This window comes from Rhinatrema bivittatum, chromosome 1 (genome assembly GCF_901001135.1).
Source record: "Rhinatrema bivittatum chromosome 1, aRhiBiv1.1, whole genome shotgun sequence".
NCBI lineage: Eukaryota > Metazoa > Chordata > Amphibia > Gymnophiona > Rhinatrematidae > Rhinatrema > Rhinatrema bivittatum.
Window position 1 is genome coordinate 527,340,604 of NC_042615.1, and position 22,305 is coordinate 527,362,908.

The 22,305-nt window shown below is 42.2% G+C and overlaps 1 protein-coding gene across 5 annotated transcripts in view; it reads right to left on the bottom strand.

The window, feature by feature from the left end:
* Positions 1–22,305, bottom strand: part of LOC115097476 (histone-arginine methyltransferase CARM1-like) — a 296,952-nt gene that overhangs the window by 66,132 nt on the left and 208,515 nt on the right. For all 5 annotated transcript variants that reach the window (XM_029613378.1, XM_029613387.1, XM_029613361.1 and 2 more), the window contains 2 exons: positions 10,874–11,051; positions 8,640–8,730 (listed from right to left, as the gene is read on the bottom strand). In XM_029613378.1, the coding sequence (XP_029469238.1) occupies positions 8,640–8,730; positions 10,874–11,051 (269 nt within the window). The remainder of the gene's footprint in view (positions 1–8,639; positions 8,731–10,873; positions 11,052–22,305) is intronic.

Sequence of the window (22,305 nt, forward strand, 5' to 3'; positions counted from 1 at the left end):
GGTTCAGTGTGCTACAGCAGTCAAAAAAGCAAACAGAATGTTGGGAATTATTAGAAAAGGAATGGTGAATAAAATGGAAAATGTCATAATGCCTCTGCATCACTCAATGTTGAGACCGCACCTTGAATACTATGTACAATTCTGGCGCATCTCTAAAAAGATATAGTTGCGATGGAGAAGGTACAGAGAAGGGCAACCAAAATGATAAGAGGAATGGAACAGCTCCCCTATGAGGAAAGACTAAAGAGGTTAGGACTTTTCAGCTTGGAGAAGAGATGGCTGAGGGGGGATATGATAGAGGTGTTTAAAATCATGAGAGATCTAGAACAGGTAGATGTGAATCGATTATTTACCCTTTCAGATAATAGAAAGACTAGGAGGCACTGCATGAAGTTAGCATGTGGCACATTTAAAACTATTCAGAGAAAGTTCTTTTTTACTCAACGCACAATTAAACTCTGGAATTTGTTGCCAGAGGATGTGGTTAGTGCAGTTAGTGTAGCTGTGTTTAAAAAAGGATTGGATAAGTTCTTGGAGGAGAAGTCCATTACCTGCTTTTAATTAAGTTCACTTAGAAAATAGCCACTGCTATTACTAGCAACAGTAACATGGAATAGACTTAGTTTTTGGGTACTTGCCAGGTTCTTATGGCCTGAACTGGCCACTGTTAGAAACAGGATGCTGGGCTTGGTAGACCCTTGGTTTGACCCAGTATGGCATGTTCTTATGTTCTTAAATACTGGGTTTCACTTCATGCCAGACAGCACTTGGTGGAGTTTGTGAATCATCCAATCTTTCTCCAATCTAATTAAAGATAATAGTCCTGCTCCCACTTTAAGTAGATGAAACTCCCACTCCAACTGGATTACATCATCATTGAAGTATGCTGAAGAATGCTGTTACTGAGGCCACAGAACCACATCTATTAGGTATTGGAAGGAGGCTGCAGCTCCGTGAAGTACAAAGGATTCACAGTGAACTGATGTAACCCCTGAGGAGTAACAAAAGCTGTCTTCTCTCACAATTTCTCTCCTAGAAGGATTTCCCAGTCACCTTTGGTTAGGTATAATTTAGTGGTATTGCCGCTCCTTGTGCCCTTTTCCGGGGAGCACTTACCTTTCTATAAGCACCTTCTCTCTGATGTGACTTCCTGAGCCCTTCTCAGGGAAGACTTTAGTTTTCTTTAAAGACATCCTGTGATGTGGCTCCTTAAACCCTTCCCCAGGTAGTTGTCTTTCTGTAAAGACCTCCTCTCTAATGCAGAGGTAGGATTAGCTGTATTTTTGCTCTTGATATAGCGCATGCTGTTTCTGAACAAAGATGACAGTGACCTAGGCTTAAAAATGAGTAACATAATTGCCTTTTTAAAAAAAAATATGTAAACTGTCTTGATGGATTTTTGAGAGGGCAAAATATTGAGAAAAATAAACTATTAACCTAGAAGCTCACTGGTGTATGGCATCAGATAGACATCAAATTTTGATATCAAATTTACCTGGAAAAAGAAAACATATAACCTATTGGACCTATCTGGTTTTGATACTAGAACTACTGGACTAGCTCAAGTACTGGAAGTTTCTAAGATACTCAGCTCCAGCATTTATTTTACTTGTTTCTCCACTTCTCTCCTTTTATTCTTGGGCAAAAGGCACAGCTTCTCTTGCATTGTTTTCCTCAGTTCAGTATGTGTATGGTGGTTAACTAGTTGGTTGGTTAGAATACATTCAAGAAGCAGTTGATTAAAACTTGGGCTTGAGTATTTTGTACAACAAAAACTGTTCACGCAAATGTTCAGATTTTTCTGCCCTGTAATTTGCTGACTGGAGACCTGAGTCCTTTCATCTGTAATGAGCAGGGCATCCCTAGAGAATCTAGCTTTTACAAATTAACACGATATATCTGTGTGCATTTTCTGTGGCCAGACTGGTAGACCTTATAGCCAACCAACCTATTCCTCCTCTAGATTTCAATAGATCCTCTCCATTTATGATTGGAGAGGATTAGTAGTAGAAACCTATCCCCTGAGCCTGTTTTTCTTGAGCTTTATGAAGGTTTTCTTTTGTGAATCTGGCTGCTTAGTTCAGCTTTTCTTGTAATTTGGGTGCATAAAGGACAGCATTCTCCCTTCAGGGTATAGTTCTTCATGGATTTCTTGTACCACATCCAGTATCTCCCAAGATTGTTGTCTGTAGAGTAACTTGAAACAGGAGAAACCAGTAACGGCATGAGGTACTTCTCTGACTGCAAAAAGCAAGTAAGGGATCTATGTATTCCCATCCCTTGTATTCTTAATAATAAACATCTTAAGAACATAAGAAATTGCCATGCTGGGTCAGACCAAGGGTCCATCAAGCCCAGCATCCTGTTTCCAACAGAGGCCGAACCAGGCTACAAGAACCGGGCAAGTACCCAACCCCAAGAAGATCCCATGCTACTAAGTCAACTTGATTAACAGTAGTTAATGGACTTCTCCTCCAAGAACTTATCCAAACCTTTTTTTTAAACTCAGCTAACTGCACTAACCACATCCTCTGACAAAAATTTGAGAGTGTAATTGTGCGCTGAGTGAAAAAGAATTTTCTCCGATTTGGTTGAACCATCATTAGTCTGATAAACTGAAGTGCATATTGATTTGCACACCTCTTGTAATAGCTAAGACATGAAATTGCTTCCTTAATAGGTTAGAATTTATGAGGGATTTCCATGACTAAACATTTTAATCAATTCCCTCATGGTTATCTTAGTAGAGGTGAAGTACAAGGGGATTACCCAGGGTTGGCAAATATATATTGGAACCTATACTGGAGCCCTCCCCTCACTTTTGTACAGAGGAACTACTAGGTCCATTTCAATTCTGCTAAATTGGGTAATGATTACTGGAAGTGGCACCAGTGGTACTCTAGTGTTACCTCTCTATGATATTGGCATTCAGGGCACAAAATGCAAAGGTTTCTGACCTCCTTATGTATCATGGGCCAGAAAAAGCAGGGTAATAATTCAATTAGGGGTAGATTTTAAAAGAAGCGCGATCAGCCTACTTTTGCTTGCGCATCAGACTCAAGCAAAAGTACGCTGGATTTTAGTAGATACGCGCGGAGCCGCGCGTATCTACTAAAATCCTGGATCGGCGCGCGCAAGGCTATCGATTTTGTATAGCCTGCGCGCGCCGAGCCGCGCTGCCTCCCCCCGTTCCCTCCAAGGCCGCTCCGAAATCGGAGCGGCCTCGGAGGGAACTTTCCTTTGCCCTCCCCTCACCTTACCCTCCCTTCCCCACCCACCCGGCCCTGTCTACACCCCCCCCTTACCTTTGTCGGGGGATTTACGCCTCCCGGAGGGAGACGTAAATCCCCGCGCGCCAGCGGGCCTGCTGCGCGCCGGGCCGCGACCTGGGGGCGGGGACGGAGGGCGCGGCCACGCCCCCGGGCCGTAGCCACGCCCCGTACCCGCCCCCAAAACGCTGTCGACACGCCCCCGCAACGCCGCGCGCTCCGGCCCCGCCCCCCGACACGCCCCCCTCCGAGAACCCCGGGACGTACGCGAGTCCCGGGGCTCTGCGCGCGCCGGGAGGCCTATGTAAAATAGGCTTCCCGGCGCGCAGGGCCCTGCTCGCGTAAATCCGCCCGGTTTTGGGCGGATTTACGCGAGCAGGGCTCTGAAAATCCGCCCCTTAGGGTATTGGCAGTACCTACGTGGCTGGCTAAAGGGGTCATGTGTGGTAGGGCTATGAGCTCCATTTAGAAGAAGCAAGATATCAAAATCTGGAGCCAGGTTTCATCTCTCTGCATATCCTCCACTATCAGCTTATACAGAATACTGCATCTTAACTCGAAATACAGGTAAGGGCAGGCTGATTTTTATTTTATAAAACTACCGTTCCTTCATACTATAGAACAGAGCTATAATATGGTATCAGCTTGCTGCTCAGCCCTGATTCCATGAAGCCTCTCTATTGTTTCTGAGCCTATGCAGGTAGCATGAGTCTTCAGCTTCCTTTGGTTGCATGCCCCCTGAACCCCAGTTTCAATGGTCCTTCCTAAAGTTTCCTTTTGTGTTTGTATTATTTCAGTCTTCTGTGACTTTAAGTATTACTATGAGAAGGATGGGGGGAGGGGGAGGAAGGGAGAAGGCAGGCACAAATAGGTATTGGCCCTAGGTGCTGGAGACCCATAAAATGCCACTGTGATAACGTCCTCAGTCTCTACAATTCTGTCAGGTTTGTGATTTCAGTGTTTTTCTGGCACAGCAACGTTATAGTGTTTACATATTTTCCAGTGGATGAGCTGTGCCATCTTAATGAGCCTCTCTTCTGACATCAGCAAATCAAAGCCAGCATATGGATATGTGTAATCATTTCCAGTTTTATTTTACAGAATTTGCATTTGGCTGTTTTATTTATTTATTTAAAAGCTTTTATATACCGATGTTCATGTACTGGTACATATCACGTCGGTTTACATAGAACCAAAGTTTGGAAATTACATCGAACAATCGAACATTATCAAACAAGAGGGTACAAATAACAGGTCTAACATCGAACTTTTAACTTTTTTAGTTTGTTTTTTTTACACTGGCTGTGAACCATCTTGTCCATAGTCCACTATCTTGTGCATCAATTATCAATTTCTCATCGTTAGGTTTAACTTTCTCACTGTGACGAAGAGCAAGCCATACCCCTGACAGAGACTCTTCTCGTGAAAATGGGCCTGAAGGATGACACAAAAGCCTTCCTAGAGACACTCAGAAGACTGGCTGAGACAGCAGGATACTCCTAGCAACAGCAGTCTCTCCGCCTCGTTTCATACGTGAGCAGAGAGGCAATTGCTATTTACAGGCCCTGCAACACCACCCAAGCCTGGGAATAAACAACTGGGAAAGTGACTAACCTGAATCAAGTCTGTTTTACTACCTTAGCCTACTACTGATTTTTTTTTTTTTTAACAAGGTCTGCTACCAGTAGTTGGCATAATACTGAACACTCTCAGGGTGATTTCCTTGGGTGTTTGTCCTTTCCACAACCCTGAATGCACATGGAATTGCAAGATATTGTTTTCTCTCTTTTTTGTTTTTAGTAGTGTTTCAGTATTGTAATACTCAGGGAGGGCAATTCAGGTAAACAGGTATTTATTCGGCTAAAATCACCTAACTGAAAACTGTTCTTTTCAAATGAGGCTAAAAGAATGAGCAGGTTCCATAATGTATGTACTTTAAGCTATGGGGCAATAATGCATTCCTGTGGGTATTTAGCTTGAAGGGAGGAAACTGGGCACAAACATTCAGTTTTCAAATGTGCATTTGTTATTTCTTCTCCCATCCCATCGTCTGCAGAAATAGCAGGTAGAAAGTGCAATAGCAGCGTTCCTGCTTTGCATGCACTCATTTCCAAAGGGAAATACATTTTAAAAATTTGGGTAAAGTACACATTTTTAACATGCCCACATCATTTGCACCTACATAGGCTATTTGAAAATTGTTCCCACAATGTACAGTTCAATTACCCATGGTGTATTTGCAAGGCCATCTACTTTCCCTCTAGAACCATCCTGGCTGTTATCATGTAATACCTGTTAGTAACCCCTAGATGTCCCTCAATCACAGCAATACTTTAGAGTAAAATACTATAATTCTCAAAGATATATCCATTTACGTTCCTTTGTAGTGCATTATGTTGGCATACATGCTTTGTTATGTTAAATAATCAAGGTTCTTAAAAGTATCAGAATCAATATCTTCCAAAAATCAAAATATGAAGCAAGTTCTTCATTATTTTACGTAATGCTTGTTTGTGCTGCATTATCATTTTGTCTTTTGTTTTCTCGCATAAAGAAGACATCTACTTTCCTTGGCTTTGAACTGTAGCAAATTGTAATAAACATTTTTTTATTTCAACTAATTCAGAGGGAGGACAATCTTCAAATGCCATTTACCCATGTAGAAGGGCTGTCAGGGCATGTGCCTAGGGCACGAAATTCTGAAGGTGTCCAAAAACTGGGCCTCCCCTTGTTGCTCTTTAATTTCTGTGGTGAACACCCCCCCCCCTTCCTCTAGTCTTCTTTCTCTGAATAACATAATTAATTCCAGCCCTGAGGTCTGAACATTATCCACTCTGTATGCAGCTAAACATATGCACTGAGATCCACAACGCATGTACTATCACCTGTGGGAAAAGTAAGCAGGATCAGAGATGGGGTTATTTCAGGGAAGGCAGCAACGTACCTAGTTTTGCATCTTCAAAGCTATACATTTTTTTTCAGGAAAAATAGTATCAGCAGAACAAAAGAGGTGCTAATCTCTACAGATACATTTTCCATAGGTAATTTTTAAAAGAAGACTTTGCAATAATCTGCATAGTTTTGAAAATCGCCCCCTTAAAGTAGTTTGCAATCAGTTTTGGAAAAAATGGAAGTGGTTGACATTTGCATGCAGGCATGGCAGCAAAAATGTCGGCTGCAGCACAGACACTAAGGCGCTGATGATTCAGAACTGACTCAGCAAGACTGCTCAGTCCCATGGATTCACTTTGTATATCTTTGCTGCTGCTGCACCACAGAAGAAACGTAAAGTAAAACAGTAAAAAATATATATATATTTGTGCCGGATATGCACATAATTTTAATGAATTTTAATTTGCACAGAAAATTATTTAAATTTATTTTGTGATTCCAAGGTTTTCCTTAATCCAAATTTTTTTCACTTGTATCTTTCTCCATGGGCAGCAGCCAAGAAACAGAATGTGAAACAACAAGAAGTTCTGTCTTTCTGAGCCCCACTAGCATACAAACTCTGAACAAAAGTGGCCTATTATAGAATGCGACACTAGGGCTCTGTTTTTCTCAAATTTAGATCAAAATCAATAAAGACATACAGGAAAATCTAAAAAGCACAAGGTGCTGCTACAAGATCCTTTTTTTGTATGTTTTATAGGGATGTGAATCGGGTGCCCCATCATTTGTCCTATCGGGTTCATGTGGCCGCGGGAAAATCTCGGTTTCCCGCGGATCAGAATTTTTTTTTTAGTGAAAAATCATTTTTTCGGATTAGTGCGCGCAAACTCCCGTTGGTGCGCACTAACAAAAATAGTAAAAAATAATAGCAAAAAATAACAAAAAGTAACAAAAATTAATGGTTTTTGTTAGCATGTACTAATGGGGAGTTAGCGCACTAATGGGGAGTTAGCGTGCACTAACAAAAGCTGTTAAGTTTTGTTATTTTTTGCTATTTTTGTTTGCTAACGGGAGTTTGCGCGCACTAAGCCGAAAAACGATTTTTGATGAAAATTCGGGGGAAATGCGATCGTTTCTCATTTTTCATGAATTTTTGATGAATTAAGAAATATCATATGATATTTAAATTCGTCAGAAAAATGATTCATATCCCTAATGTTTTGTGCATATTACATCAGAGAAAAATGGCTGAATTAGCCCAAGCTTGAAACTTCTGAACAGTAGCACCAATCAGCAAGGCTCCAGCTTTAGATACTCACCATTCACACATCTTTCATAAACATATTTCAAGCACCTAAAAAAAATCCCCTGTACTTACTTCATGAATACAGAAAGGGACTGGCCTGATAAAAGAGATCAGGAGTTGGAGATGCAACCTCGGGATGTTTGAAGAGTACACTGTAGAACTTAAATATCAATAGGCATATATGTAAATATATATGCATATAAATAAATAAATAAATAAATATGTGCGCAATATTGGGCACATGTTGGCTGACATTCAAAATGCACTTACCTGGATAAGAACTACTTATCCGGCTAAGTGCCGCTGCTGGTTATCTGGATAGGATCAGTGGGTGCCACTTAGCCAGATAAGTCACTTATCCAGTTAAGTATCTGGCTGGTTAAATCGAGGGGAGGGAGATGGGTGTAATGGGGAAGAGCTGAGTTAGCTGGATTAGGGCTATCCAAAAATTATCCAGATAAGCTTCTCCAGCTAACTTTATGATAGCCGGGTATATGCAGTGGTGTGGCTCAGTAGCGCTGTCACACCACTGAATATACAGCGATAGCTGGCTAACAGAGCTGCACAGTGGCTGAATATGGATTTCATGGTAGCATACACAAAAAGGGACTAAATCTCTGACAAGTTTGAAACTTGCAAGTATCAGCATTGGAGCCTAGATGACCAATGCTAGTTCTCTCCGAGGCCGCTCTGATTTCGGGGCTCCCCTAGGGCTCGGCGCGCGCATGTTATAAAATCAGGCGTACATTTGTGCGCGCCGGGTAGCGAGCACAAATGTACCCCAGGCGCGTAGATTTAAAAATCCGGCCTATATTTTTGCATGTAATACTATGTGCCCAATGATATAGGCATGACTGTTCTTCTGGTGCATATTAGCTTTAGATACACCATATAGATAAATAAATGATAGCTACACCACACTGTTGGTATCTATTTAACCAATCACAATGCAAAATCGCCCCAGTCTATTTTGTAACTAGGATTATAACTGTGATTGCTATGTTAGGCACACTGAAGATGGAGGAGGCAGAAAAGTCAATCATCATATTTATTTATGGGGTTCAAATCTGGACTGTTGGACTAAAGTTGCAGATTTTTTCTTTCTATACCATGTAAGATTCAACTGAATTTTACACACATTTAAAGAGAAAACATTATTCACTAAATATTACCAAAAATTGGCTCTGTTATAGTGTTCCATGTAGAGCTGCTCATCAGAAAATGGAGCCATGTGGATGTCACTAAATGTTGGGAACATCATTCCTAAAAGCCAAAAGACATATATATATATGCATGAGTACAACACTTGTCTGAGAGTGTAGTAAATATTATAAAGCACTGCAGGAGATGAGGAGCACAGTCAATCAGACTAGTCAACTGATTGGCAAGTCTCATCCTCTGTTTCTGGTCAGCAGGGGTGTGGTAATCACAGCTGGGCCGTTGCATTGCAAGCTGCAGGAAAACTTTTTCCCACAGCATTTTCGAACAATTATTTTTTAAAAATGGGTATTTATGATAAATTATCTACAAATATAAAATGGACTGTTTTTTTTCTAATTAAATATAAAATGGACTGTTTTTTTTCTAATTAAATATTAGATGTTGCTATTTAAAGTCAGATTTACTAAGGCTTTTTTCCCCTAACGGTGTACCATGCCCAGTTTCTTTAGCTTATGGAAACTGTTTGCCTCTCTCTACTCGTCTTGCAGTCCCCATGGTCAAGCCATGCATGCAGCAATCTGAAACACACACTAGCAGCAAATCATATTTTTATTTCAGTTCTGGCAAGCAACAATCATTCAGCAGCTGGCAGACAGTCTGAGGCAATTTTGTTAAGAGACACAAGATAACATTTAGCAAATGGTGGCAGAGGCAAAACAGTAATGGAATTTAAAAAGGGCATGGGATAGACACAAAGGTCTATGGCAGGAGAGGGAGAGGAAGAGACCAACAACTGGGGTGTATGGGTGAGGAGAGGAGAGGAATATTCCAAAAGCTATAAGAATGTGGGGGGAGGATGAGACTGTAAGAATATGGGTCCCTGGAGATTGTCACTATTCTCTCTCTCTCAAGCTTGTCTGTGAAGCAGAACTCAATATTTGATCATGGATTTAATTTCAAGAAATAGCAAGGCAGGTAGAAAAATAATGAAAAAGCAAGTGTTCCTATTGTAGGCTTATCATATGCACAGTCTGGCACCAGGAATGCCATCCTGAAGGGGCAGAGTACCTATTACATACATATTGCAAAGCACTTGGGCTTGTCGTCAGCATGCAAAGCACATGTCCTGTCAGCCAGTAAGACTCATAATCATTTGTAGCACCTTATCCTTCTTGTTAAGTCACTATGGGGGTTATTTTCTAAGGGCTTATCGCATGCGATACGGCCGTATTGCTTGCAATAAGCCTCTATCGCATGCTAAAAGGGCCTTTTCGCATGTGATATCATGCAAATTAGGGGGAGGGGAGGAGTTGGAGTGGAGTGGGGAGGAGTCAGGGCAGCGAGGGGGCGGAGTCGGCGGTGTCTTCATTGCCGGCGATAATGTTACTAAAATTATCGTCGGCAGTAGTACGCCAAATAGCACCACCTTTCAAGGTGGTGCTATTTGGTGCGAAAGCTGGCAGCCGGGCGCACTGCCATGGTGCGAAGGCTGTGGGCTTTCGCAGGCCTGCCCCCCCTTTGCCCCCTGTTTTTGCAGGAGGCGAACGGGGGGCCTATGTCTTCTCCTAAAGAGCAATTCTTTTGTCGTCACCTGTCTTTACTTCTTAGGTAAAAACAAGAGTGAAGAATGGAAGAAAAGAGCAGCACAAGGAAAGAAGGCAAGGAGAAAGGGATAGTCTGGTGAAATGGAGGTAGATAGAACAAAATGAGCAACCTATGGAAAGGAAGAAACAGAGAGCATGGTAGCACAGGAGGGATAGAGGAGCAAGAAAAACAACAGTTGGAGAAAGAAAAAAAGAGACTGAAAGGTAAAAAAAAAAGGTAGAAAACAAATGGACAATGGAAAGAACTAATTAAAGAACAAAGGCAAGCAAGGTTGGCCACACTACAAAGATAAGAACATTTTTTTAATTCAAGGAAATACATGAAAATAGGGTTGTCAATAAAACTCGACTTTGTAGTTTTCAGATAAATGCAAATGCATGCAAGTATGACGCGGAACTTCTAACCCTCGCCAGAGAATCCACCCTTGACCTGCAATAGAAAACGCAGGAGCTTTGCTTGTATCTTGTTGATTGGGAATGATGACCTCACTAATTAGCTTGCTAGTGCTTACACAGACAAATATAATAAACAAACCAATATATACTGTCCATGCTCCGCAATCAACCAACTGTAGGGTCTGATTGCAAAGAGTGATCACAGGCCTGAGCTGCTGCTGGCACAGATGCACTGCTAGACTCACCATTTGCCTTTAGCCATTTCTTGGCATGGAGGTAGCTTTCCAGCATTCTCTCATTGAACAACATATACCCCATAGGCTCGGAAATAATGACATCTACTTGCTCAGGAAGAAGGATCTCCTCAATTTTTCCTGGAATGACTGTAATCTTATTTGAAAGTTTGTTATTAAACACCAGTATCTGTGGAGAAAACAAAAGAAGTAAGGTGGCATAACTGAGTGAATGGTCTGTTGCAATGGCAGAGCATATTTGTTTTTTGTTTTTTTTAATGGACTTTTCCCGAAGACACAGAACTTTCATTTTCCCACACCACCTCGCTAGTGGCATCGCACACCTATATTGCTATCTGTAGTATTTTGAATGGGAGATCCAGAATACGAAAGAGGGAAGTATCTTAACTTCCCAGCAAAATGCACTGGGGCAAGGGAATTTTTGTAAAAGAGAGAAAGAGAGTAGGAAACAGGAACAATATTTTTTTTTTTGGGGGGGGGGGGGGGGGGAGGGCGGTGTCCTTTCCAACATGGAGCACTCAGAAAGTACCATTACATTTTACTTATTAAAATTCTGCACAGATACCTGATTCTTTGCCGATTCATTCTTGGCAGAGTGCACTTGAACAAGAATAATGTGGGCCCCAGAGTCATCTACATAGTAATGATGGCAGATAAAGGGCAAAATGGTCCATGCAATCTGCCCAGTAAGGTGTGCAGAGCTGTAATTTCCAGGCCACACACATTACCCCCCTCACATTCTGCTCACCGTTGCAACTTCTGCTCCATGCAGGTTACCAACAGGCAGAAAAGCTGCCACACTTTACCCCAGTGCTTCATTTACATTTTCTTGCTACTACGGATCTTCCACGTTTATCCCACACCCTTTTAAATTCCTTTATGGTTTTGTCTTCATCACACCCTCTGGGAGGATGTTACAGACATTCTCCATCCTTTCTGTGAAAAAAGAAATTATTTTCCTGATGTTGTTCCTGAGTCCCAGAGTTTCATGTCATGATCCCTAGTACTAAAGCATTCTTTCCAGCGGAAAAGGTTTGTTTCTTTTGTATTTCTAATATCTTTCAGGTATTTTACATTCTGTATCAACCTTCACCCCCCCCCTCCCCATCTCTTCTTTTCTGTAGGGTACACATATTTAGGTCCTCAAGCCTCATCTTTTGGTGCAGCCCCCATTTCTCTTTGGTTCCCTTTCTCTAGACTATTTCTATCCTCTCTCTCCTTTTTGAAATATGGCCATCAGTAAACTTTCCAAGGGATTACGTGTGGAAAATTATCACATATGCACATATGCACGTAAGTAACCTATCATTTGCACAAATGCTATTTTATAAAAATCATTTATAAGCCTGACTACAGTGCCGGGAAAAACTGTGGAAACTGTTATAAAGAATAAAATCACAAAACATTTATTTATTTTATTTATTTACTTTTATATACCGGTGTTCGATTTTACATATCACATCGGTTTACATTTAAACAAAATTTGCAGGAACTTATGCGTTACCTTTGTCAAATACATTAAACATTTAAATATGGGGATTGATAACAAGGGATATAAAAGAACATGGGGAATAGCTAACACTACGGGATGCACGAAGGGATGCACAAAGGGGAGTGCCCCTTTGTCGTGCCCCTTCAGCGCGCGACGCCTGGTGTTATGGCGCCGTTTAATGTCCGTCACAGTCCTCAGTGACGTCAGAGGGGGGGCGGGTCTCTCAATCGAGGATCACACACCGCCCCTCCCCTCTCAGTTTCAGATGGATTCTTTCACCTTTTTTTTTTTCTTTCTGTCTTTCTCATCACATTTAGTTCAGGGAGCCCGCTGGTGATGGTGTGTGGCATCCCTGTGCGCAGGCACCCGGTGTTCTTTAGTTAGTTAGTTAGACATGGTTCGATGGGACACAGCCAGTATAGATTTACCCAAGGGAAGTCTTGCCTCACAAATCTCCTACATTTTTTTGAAGGGCTTAATAGATATGTGGATAAAAGTGAACCAATAGACGTTGTATATTTAGATTTTCAGAAGGCATTTGACAAAGTCCCTAATGAGAGGATTCTAAGAAAACTAAAATGTCATGGAATAGGAGGTGATGTCCTTTTGTGGATTGCAAGCGGGTTAAAAGACAGGAAATAGAGAAAGATTAAATGCCTGTTTCACAGAGGAAAAAAGTAAACAGTGCAGTTTTTCAGGAATCTGTACTTGGACCAGTGCTTTTTAATATATTTAAAATTATCTGGAAAGGGGCAAGACAAATGAGGTGGATCAAATTTGCGGATGATACAAAATTATGCAGAGAAGTTAAATCTCAAACAGATTGTAATAAATTGCAGAAGGACCTTGTGAGACTGGAACACTGGGCTTCCAAATGGCAGATGAAATTTAATGTGGACAAGTGCAAAGTGATGCATATAGGGAAAAATAACCCTTTCTGTAGTTACACAATGTTAGGTTCTATCTTAGGAGTTACCACACAAGAAAGAGATCTAGGCGTCATACTGGATAATACATTGAAATCGCCAGCTCAAAATGCTGTAGTGATCAAAAAAGCAAACAGAATGTTAGGAATTATTAAGAAGGGAATGGTAAATAATACGAGGGATGGCTGTCATAATGCCTCTGTATCGCTCCATGGTGAAGAAAAGCCAAAAAATCAGAAGTAGATCAGTATCAGAAGAAGAAGATTTTATTAATCACATGATAGACTGCCCGACTCCGGCCAAGTTTCTCCCATAAACAGGGGCTGCTTCAGGGGCTATATTAATATTGAAATAAATAAGAAGTACATAATTAAAAAATAGATACACAAAAAAGACACATGTATAAATAACTTAATAAAAAAAACTTAATAAAAAAACTTAAACAACACATATAAAAAGAAATACACACATATATATTTATATCACATACAGAAAGGGCTAGACTTATTTTGAGAAGACATTACTTATATAACACAAGTACAAATGGTAAGGAATATACCTATATCATTCAGAATTGTCTGCGGAATGATTAGTAGGTCAGAAAATGGTTGTAGCCAGTAATTCCTTTTCAGGAGAGTAGTGCACAACTCCAACTCCTCTCTATTATGGTCAAGAAAAAAGATCATCACATCCAGGGTTCCAAAATATTGCATTTCGATTAGAGCTAAAGGGGCTAAATTGAATATCTATTATTATTGAAAGTGGAGAGATAAAAAACAGTGAAGGCAGAGAATTTTTTTTTTTTTTTAATATACATTAAGGGCCAGATTTTAAAAGACCTACGCGTGACTGGCCAATTTTCAAAGGCCCGGCCACACATGTAAAGCCTTGGGACGCATGTAAGTCCCGGGGCTTTGGGAAAGAGGCGGGGAGGGGGCAGGGAGCTCCAGGGAGGGGGCGGGGCTAGAGGCCATTTGCTGCTGAGCTGGGGGATCACATGCTGGCAGGGTGCCAACACGCACAACCTGCGCCTGCCCCAAGGCAGGCGCTAAAGGTAAGATAAAGATTTTGGGGGGGATTTTGGGGGGCTAGGTTAGGGCTAGGGGGCAGGTAGGTTAGGGGAAGGGCAGTTAGTGTAAGGGGTTGGGAAGTTCCCTCCCAGTTCACTCTGAAATTGGAGTGGACTGGGATGGAACTGAGGAAGGCCGCAGGCGTCGGCGCACACAGTGAAGGCGCCTACCCCCGATTTTATAACATGTGCGCATCTGTGCGCCAATGTTATAAAATTGGACGCTCTTTTAAAATCTCTTTTAAAATCTACCCTTAAATGTGTATCGTGAGTGTCTACTGTGTTTCCTTTCTAAAATGCTATTTAATTCTAATATAAAAAATAGTGAAAAAAATGTTTAAGGAAAAGCTTTTTTGTATATTTCTGAGACTGTAGCTGTGCTCTCAATAGTTAAACATTATACAATATATTCCACTTAAAAATCTCTATTTCAGCATCATTGAACACCGGCGGCTTCATGTATTCAGAGCTAAAATCTACTGCCTGAGTTGGAATCGGGGAATGCCTTACTCTTTACAAAAATAAATATATTGAACTTAGAAACTAAGGGTTAGATTTTAAAAAGGTGCGCGCATATGTACACCCAATTTTATAACATGCGTGCGCAGGCGTGCAAATGTTATAAAATCTGGGGTCGGCGCGCACAAGGGGTGCACAATTGTGCACCTTGCACTCGCCGAGCCACACTGCCTTCCTCCGTTCTCTCCCAGGCCACTCCGAAATCGCCCCCGGACTACCCCTTTTGTGAAGCCCCGGGACTTACACGTGTCCCGGGGCTTTATGTGCTTCGCCGGGCCTTTTTAAAATCCGGCCCTAAGAGCACTCGTTTGTGTGATTGGAGTTTTAATACCTGCAGGATAATTTCTAGCAGAATTATACCAGCCCGTGGTAATGTAAGCCAGATGTTTACAGGATTAAAGTTCCCGCTGAAAATAGCTCTACTTTTATGCTCTCTCCAAGCCTTTTACTTAGTTTATTTATTAAAATTTAAATCCTTACTTCATTAAACACAAATTTTAACCATCTAAATATTGAAATAAAAAGTAGAACCATTATTCAAAATACAAATCGCTGTTCAACTTAATTAAGTACCGGCAAAACAGAAGTTGCTATTTTATAAGAGATATATGTGAATATATTAGGTAACTTATTTGCACAATTTTACAATTTTTGGGTGGGAGGTCTGGAGTATAGGAGATAGGCAGAGCAGAAGCAGCAAGACCCCTAAGGAGGAAATTGGTCATGGCAAATATGTAGAGCAGTAGTAGTAAGAACTAGGCTGGGATCCTAGAAAGGTGCAATAAAACAGTAAGATAGAGAGCTGGAAAAGAGATGGGGGTGGAAGGAGAAACTACCGTAATATTTTTTTCTTTTTTCAATTTTTTTGTTTTTCTGGGGACAACAAACACACCCAGTATAACCAACAATGGAAAGAGAATGAGAGAACTAGACTAAGATTGTAACAGTGCAAAACAAAATTAAGAAAAAAGAGGTGGGGTGGAGGAGAAACTTGTATTTATTTTCTTTTTTCAAACTTTTGTTTGGGGGTCAAAAGTGGAGTGTTTTGACCCCCAAAAAAAGTTTGAAAAAAGAAAATAAATACAAGTTTCTCCTCCACCCCACCTCTTTTTTCTTAATTTTGTAAGCAAGCAAACAAACAGGATGGGAGAACTAAACTGAGATCCAAACAGCAAGCAGTAAGAAGGCACCAAAACTCCCATGCTGGTATATAATATGCATGGAAGGTAGGCATATTAACAGCATGACCCCCCCAAGGCCATGGCAGGTAGGCAAAGAGGCAATAAAACCCCTAAGGTTTTATATCTGGGGCATGGCAAATAGGCAGAGCAGTAGCTGTAAGATCGCTAAGGTGGTATATCAGGGGGCACAGAAGGAAGGCAGAGTGGTAGCAGCAAGGTTCCTAAGGTGGTAAGCCAGTGGTATGGCACTTAAGCAGAGTGGTAAAAGTAAGACTCCTAAGTTGGTATATCAGGGGCATAGCGGGTAAGCATGTGGCAGCAAGACCACTAAGGTGGTATATCGGGGCATAGCAGGTAGCAGAGTAGCAGCAAGACATTCAAGTTGCTTTCAATCATCTTGCCTCTCGCATGGAAATTCTGGAAACCGAAATGAAGGCAGATTGATTTTAAAAAAAGATCAACTTTTCTATCAACTGCAATGCCAACCTTGAGCAATGAGAGCTCATGATGTCCTCTGTCATTGAGAAGACATGTTCACTGAGCACTCTAGTTGGTGGGCAAAATAGATAGCACTAAGCCACCTTGGCTAGGTATGGCCATACTTCGGACTTGTGTGCCCAGTATGCCAGCTCATTAATGTCCTTGCCCTCGATGGGCTCTGCAAAATTGCTTGTGAAAGAAATTTGTGGTGGGGTGGGCTGAACGTCTCTCTTACTTACTGCTTTAGCTATGGTCTATGTCAGGAGAAATGGTTCTTTGTGGGCAACTGGCTTTGGCATATTGAGGTGGAGGAGGACTTGGTAGCTGACAGGATGCTACTCCTGCTTGCATTCTCTGAGGTAGCCACTCTGTCCAGTACTACATCCCTACAATACCTCTGCCATTCCCATTTACCCTCCCTTGCTACCAACATCTTCTTCATGAATGTGAGATGTTGGGATTGGGGGGGGGGGGGGGGGAGGCGAGACTCTCTTTCACCCATGGATCACAAAGTATGGCAGTATGGCAAGTATGTATGCATTGTTTTCTGTGAGTAGTTTCAATCTCTCTTGCTGTTGCTCAAGAAATCCCTCTAACTTTTCCTTCAGAATATTTACTATAGGGATGACCCATCCAGGGTGGTGCTTCTGGAACTCAGATCCTCCATGGCATCCTTGAAGGGCTTCAGGATTTCCCTCAGCTGCCTCATCACTATGCAGTCAGAATGCCCCAGGGGGCGATCCACACCTATCTCTGTTTCCAGAGAGAGATCATGAAGGGTTGTCTGCTGCTCCCCTAACTTCTGCATCATATAGGTGGAATTCCAATGTGTGCCATTAGATGCTTGTGAGGCATCCCAAATTCTTCCTGTTTCTCAAGGAGAAGCTGCCCTCCCTTCATGCTTCAATGGAATTGCCTTGTGATTTTCCTGTACCTCTCTATCAGGTCCTTCAAGAACAGATTCCCATGATCCTTGGGCCCCAGCCTCAAGACATCCCTCACTGCGAGGTGCAGCAAGTGTGAAAAGCAATGGATACTCTGAAAGCCCCCTATCTTCTATTGCCTTTACTATATCTGTACCACCATCTGTCACAAAGAAACCTGCCTGAAGACTCCTGGGCTCTCTGTTCTAGCTGCCGACCCTTCAGCATCTTTCTTATGGCTGAAAGAATATTGCATGAGGCTTGACAACTATCCATCAATGGGTGTGCAGCAAAGCCCACCTGCACCCTCTTGCTATGTCTTTGCTAGAGCTGCTACCTACACCTGCCTCAGCCCGGTCCCACAATTATGCTGTCAGGGAAAGGTAAGCTTGCATAGCATTCTTGCTAGTCCAAATAGCGCTAGTGAAATGCATTCTACTCTCCTCTGCCTCAGCCAGCTGCACCTGTATGTGACTATAAAATCTGGTTTAACAACATGGGGATGACCTTCCTCTAAAGGTAGTCCTTTAGAGGACTTTGTAATTTGGGGGCTAACACATGAAGCTGATGCTTAAAGCCCACATTCTCCACTACCCACAGGGGCTGGTCATCTAAGGCAATCATTTCCACAATCTCCTCATTACTACTTTAGATGTTGCCTGCATCTTGCCCCATAACAGTGCTATGGAATAAAGATGTGAATCGGAACCGGAATCGGTTCCGGTGACTATCGGGAAAATTTTTTTCCCGTGGTCCGATCGTTTTTTTTTTTTTTATCGGCTGCGCCTGAGCCGATAAACAAAAAACCCACCCCAACCCTTTAAATCTGATTCTTTAGCATCCCCCGCCCAAACTTTCTTAAAGTACCTGGTGGTCCAGCAGGGGACCCGGGAACAATCTCCCACTCTCGGGCCGTCGGCTGCCAGTAAACAAAACAGCGCCGATGGCCCTTTGCCCTTACCATGTGACAGGGGCTGTCTGTGCCATTGGCTGGCCCCTGTCACATGGTAAGGGCAATGGATGGCTGGGGAGGTCAGGAGGGTGGGGGATTCGATCTAATTAAATTTAAATGGTCAGTGTGAGTTTTGGAGCTGTTTGTGTGCCCTTTCTTCCTGCCCCCTCCCAAAACGATAAGAGAACACCGCAAAAAATTTTGTGGGGTTTTCCTATCGGGTTTGGGGGCCCCCCAAATTCTGACGAGTTTGAAAATATCTTCTGATATTTTCAATCATCAGAAAAATGATTCACATCCCTACTATGGAATACTATCCCATTTCCTCTATGGTAGGTTGCCTCTTTCCTCTGGATTTTACTTTGACTGGCAGAAGGCATCCCCAGGCTTGTACTGCCACCCTCACTTGATGCCAATGCTAATGGGTGCTGCCTCTTCTGGTGATTCTGATTTCCAGCATTTGTCACATGCCCCACTTGTTTCCCTCAACCAATATCCTTTCAATAGTGAATACACTGAACAAAATGTGGGTCCTCCATCACTTTAAAGTGCCTTCAGATCAGGGTTATCTTTTGGGATATCTTCTCTACATCCTTGGAGGCTGATGCTGGAACTGGAGTTGAGGATGAAAGTGGACCCTGAGGAAAAATACCAGGGGTATCACTCATGTGACATCCTCCCAAGTTTTCTTCAGCTACTAGCTCTTCAAGTTCTGATTCATAGAATCCTGAAGAAAATTCATCCTCAGAATCAGTTGGTGAAAATACTGCCTTCACTGCCTCGGAAGCACTAACCATAGAAGAGCATGCTTGTGCTGCTAGTTTTGGATGTTGCATTTCTGCTCCTTATACCCTAATGCCACCCTTGGATTGTTCTCCTAACTTTTTCCTCCAAAAGAAGAGGGAGAGGATCAGGCAGCAGTGGAACATATTCTCCAAATTTCAACTGTTTCTGCCTTGTGATGCAGTTTGGGGGAAGGACTAATGCCTTTTTTTTTTTTTTTATCGCTGCTACTAGATGGCTGGATCTGCATCAATTTCTCTGCCCTTGTCAAGGCTGCCATTCTCTTCTCACCTTTTAATCCTGACATGATGGAATTTATTGAAGTGTACTACCTGCTGGGGGTTTGGATATTACAAATGAATTTATTTATTGATACTGTAAATGTATCCACATTCACAGTACACACACACACACACACACAAAATAGGTGTGCTGTGCTTTGTGCATTCAGTGTTGATGGACTCCACACAGAAAAAAACTGTTAGTTAAACAGCACCAAAAAGACTAAAAGCCTGGTAAGACTCTTCTCTTCAGTTTGTCAGTGTGCTATGCTCACTTCACTGTTCAGTTACAAAAAAAATTATTTCCATACTGTCTTTTACCCTGACTGTTCCCCAGAGAAAGAAAAATCAAAATTAGCAGCAGTACACTGCCACTCTCTTTCTGTTACAGTGAGTGAGATCACTGCAGCAGAGAGAAGATCAGAAGCAGCCCTTTATTAGAGCCAAATCCAAACATTTCTAAGCTTTTTTCTTAAACTCTGTAACAGCTTCTACAAACACATTTTTCTTTCCTAACAGCTAGAGAAAAAATACAAACTACTTCTTGCACATACTTAGACTATACTGTGGAACTGGGTCTGTGTTGCTTGACCCAGATAGCAGCTATAGGCTATTTAAAAAGATGCTGCACTGTGATTTGTGTGATTTCCTTGCCAACTTGTTCTACTTCAGCTCTGACAAGGCTGTGAAGTCACACAGACAAGATTTGGTTGCAATAGTTACCAGTTGTTTTTGTGCACAACAGTAAACAGCTATAGACTTCAATGGGAAACAAATGAATGAGATACAATACATATTTTTTGTTTCATATGTGGGTCCCCTCCATTCATTTTGGGGGCCCATGAAAGACCCAAATGTGGAGTTACTCATTGTGTTTTATCCATTTGTTTCAAACAAATACATATCCCTACCAGGGAACATTTACCATGCATACTTCATAGATAATATTTATAAGGAAACTACCCCAAATAGTTTCCCTTTGAAAATTAGTGATGCTAAAATAAACAAACTAAAAGCATTCACATACTTTGCACCTGCTATTTGTACGAGTGGCTGAGTGGGTAGGAGGAGGGAAGGGGAAGGGAAGAAGGTTTAAAAGCATCCACATTTTTTATAATGCCAATGTAATCTCACCCCAGTGTGCCGATCTAGCACAGGTGAGGCCATAAAGTTATTTATACTCTTTGGGGAAGGACTAGCTCTTGTACTAGCTCTTGTACCTCTTGTACCTCCTTTACTTCCCAAGGTGTAGGTTCATTGGACTAGGGTTAGAAAGGAGTCCTCTCAAGTCCCGATATGACAGGGGTGGTTTCTTTGCATTTTCCCTTGTAATTTTCCTTGGAAGATGCTGGTCTCTGTTGTGAGTGCAGAAATAAATATTCTGTTCAAAATAAAAGGCTTTACTGTTAAGCACTGATGATGAATGTCACAAAACTCAAACTGCAGCACCACAAAAATCCCTCTTCAATTCCTCGATAGGCTCTTTCCTCTATCTGTGCAGAACTCACTTATAGCAGGGTAAGGAGAAACACCCACTCTCTTGGTTTAATTAAGTAGAGTTCCCCAATGGGCAGGGTTTTTAGGATGGTCAAAACCTCTTCCAGGCTGACGAAAATAGCAAAGTCTATGGTACAGAGAGCAAACCCTCTCTTTCTCTCCACAGGGTGGTGGACAGTCCCCTCCTCACAGCAGGTTACCACACTTCAGGAGTGTATCTTCCCTTTCCATAGGCGGCTCACCTGCAGGGTTCTCCAATCCCTATGTGCAAGACAGGCCCAGGTGTCCAGTGAGGCTCCTAAATAAAAGTATCAAAATTCCCCTAACTTAGACCCAGTGAGAACTCAACTAGACAGGTTGTGTACTGGAAGAGGAAATCCCTCCCAACTCTGGTCAGGAGCAGCAAGCTGGGTTAGCCTGCCTTTACTGACTGGGCCTGAAAAATAACAAAAGATGAAATCTCTCTAGCTCTTATTCTCTGACAAGCCTCCTGAGCTCACTTTGGAGAGTTCCTAAATAGACTCACCAGGGGATGGCCACTCCAGACTCCTCAAAGGAAGGAGCTGCATTTGCATGGATCCTCCCTCTGCTCTAACCTATTCTCTCTCTATTTGACATAGACACTAACCACCAGGGCTTACTGGTAACCCGAGGATTGCCAGGGTCACTCCAAGTATGCACAATATTTTACTTTCTCAGCTTAAACAGGCCCAGAGGAATGCCTCTTTTAAACCCATCTAAAATTCTACATTCTGTGGAAGCTCATGAATAGAGATGTGCGTCATTTTTGTATCTTGGGTCGGGCTACGTGGTGGCCAACCCATGGAAAATGGTGCGGGCCGTCCATTGCTCCTTCCATGTGACAGGGGCCGACCAATGGCACGGTAGCTCCTGTCACATGGTAAGGGCAAAGGGCCATCGGCGCCGTTTTGTTTACTGGCTGCCGATGGCCCAAGAGTGGGAGATCGCTCCCGGGACCCCCGCTGGACCACCACAGATTTTAGGCAAGTTTTGGGGGGGTCTGGAGGGTGGGGGGGGGTTGTATATAACTAAATTTTAAGGGTTGGGTGGATTGGTTTTTTTTTTTTTAATAAAGGTGCCCCTCCCCCCCCCATGCTAACCCGAACAACTAATTTTCCCCGAGTTTGGGGAAAATCCATCTCAGGGTTCGGGTCCTCCGACCCATGCTGAATAGGACTATTTCTTTGAAATATCCCAATTTGGCAAAAACGATTGCACATCTCTACTCATGAATACTTTTAGCCAGGTAGAGGAGCGCAGTTTTCAAACAAGAGAATTTACCATGTAAATAGCTATTTA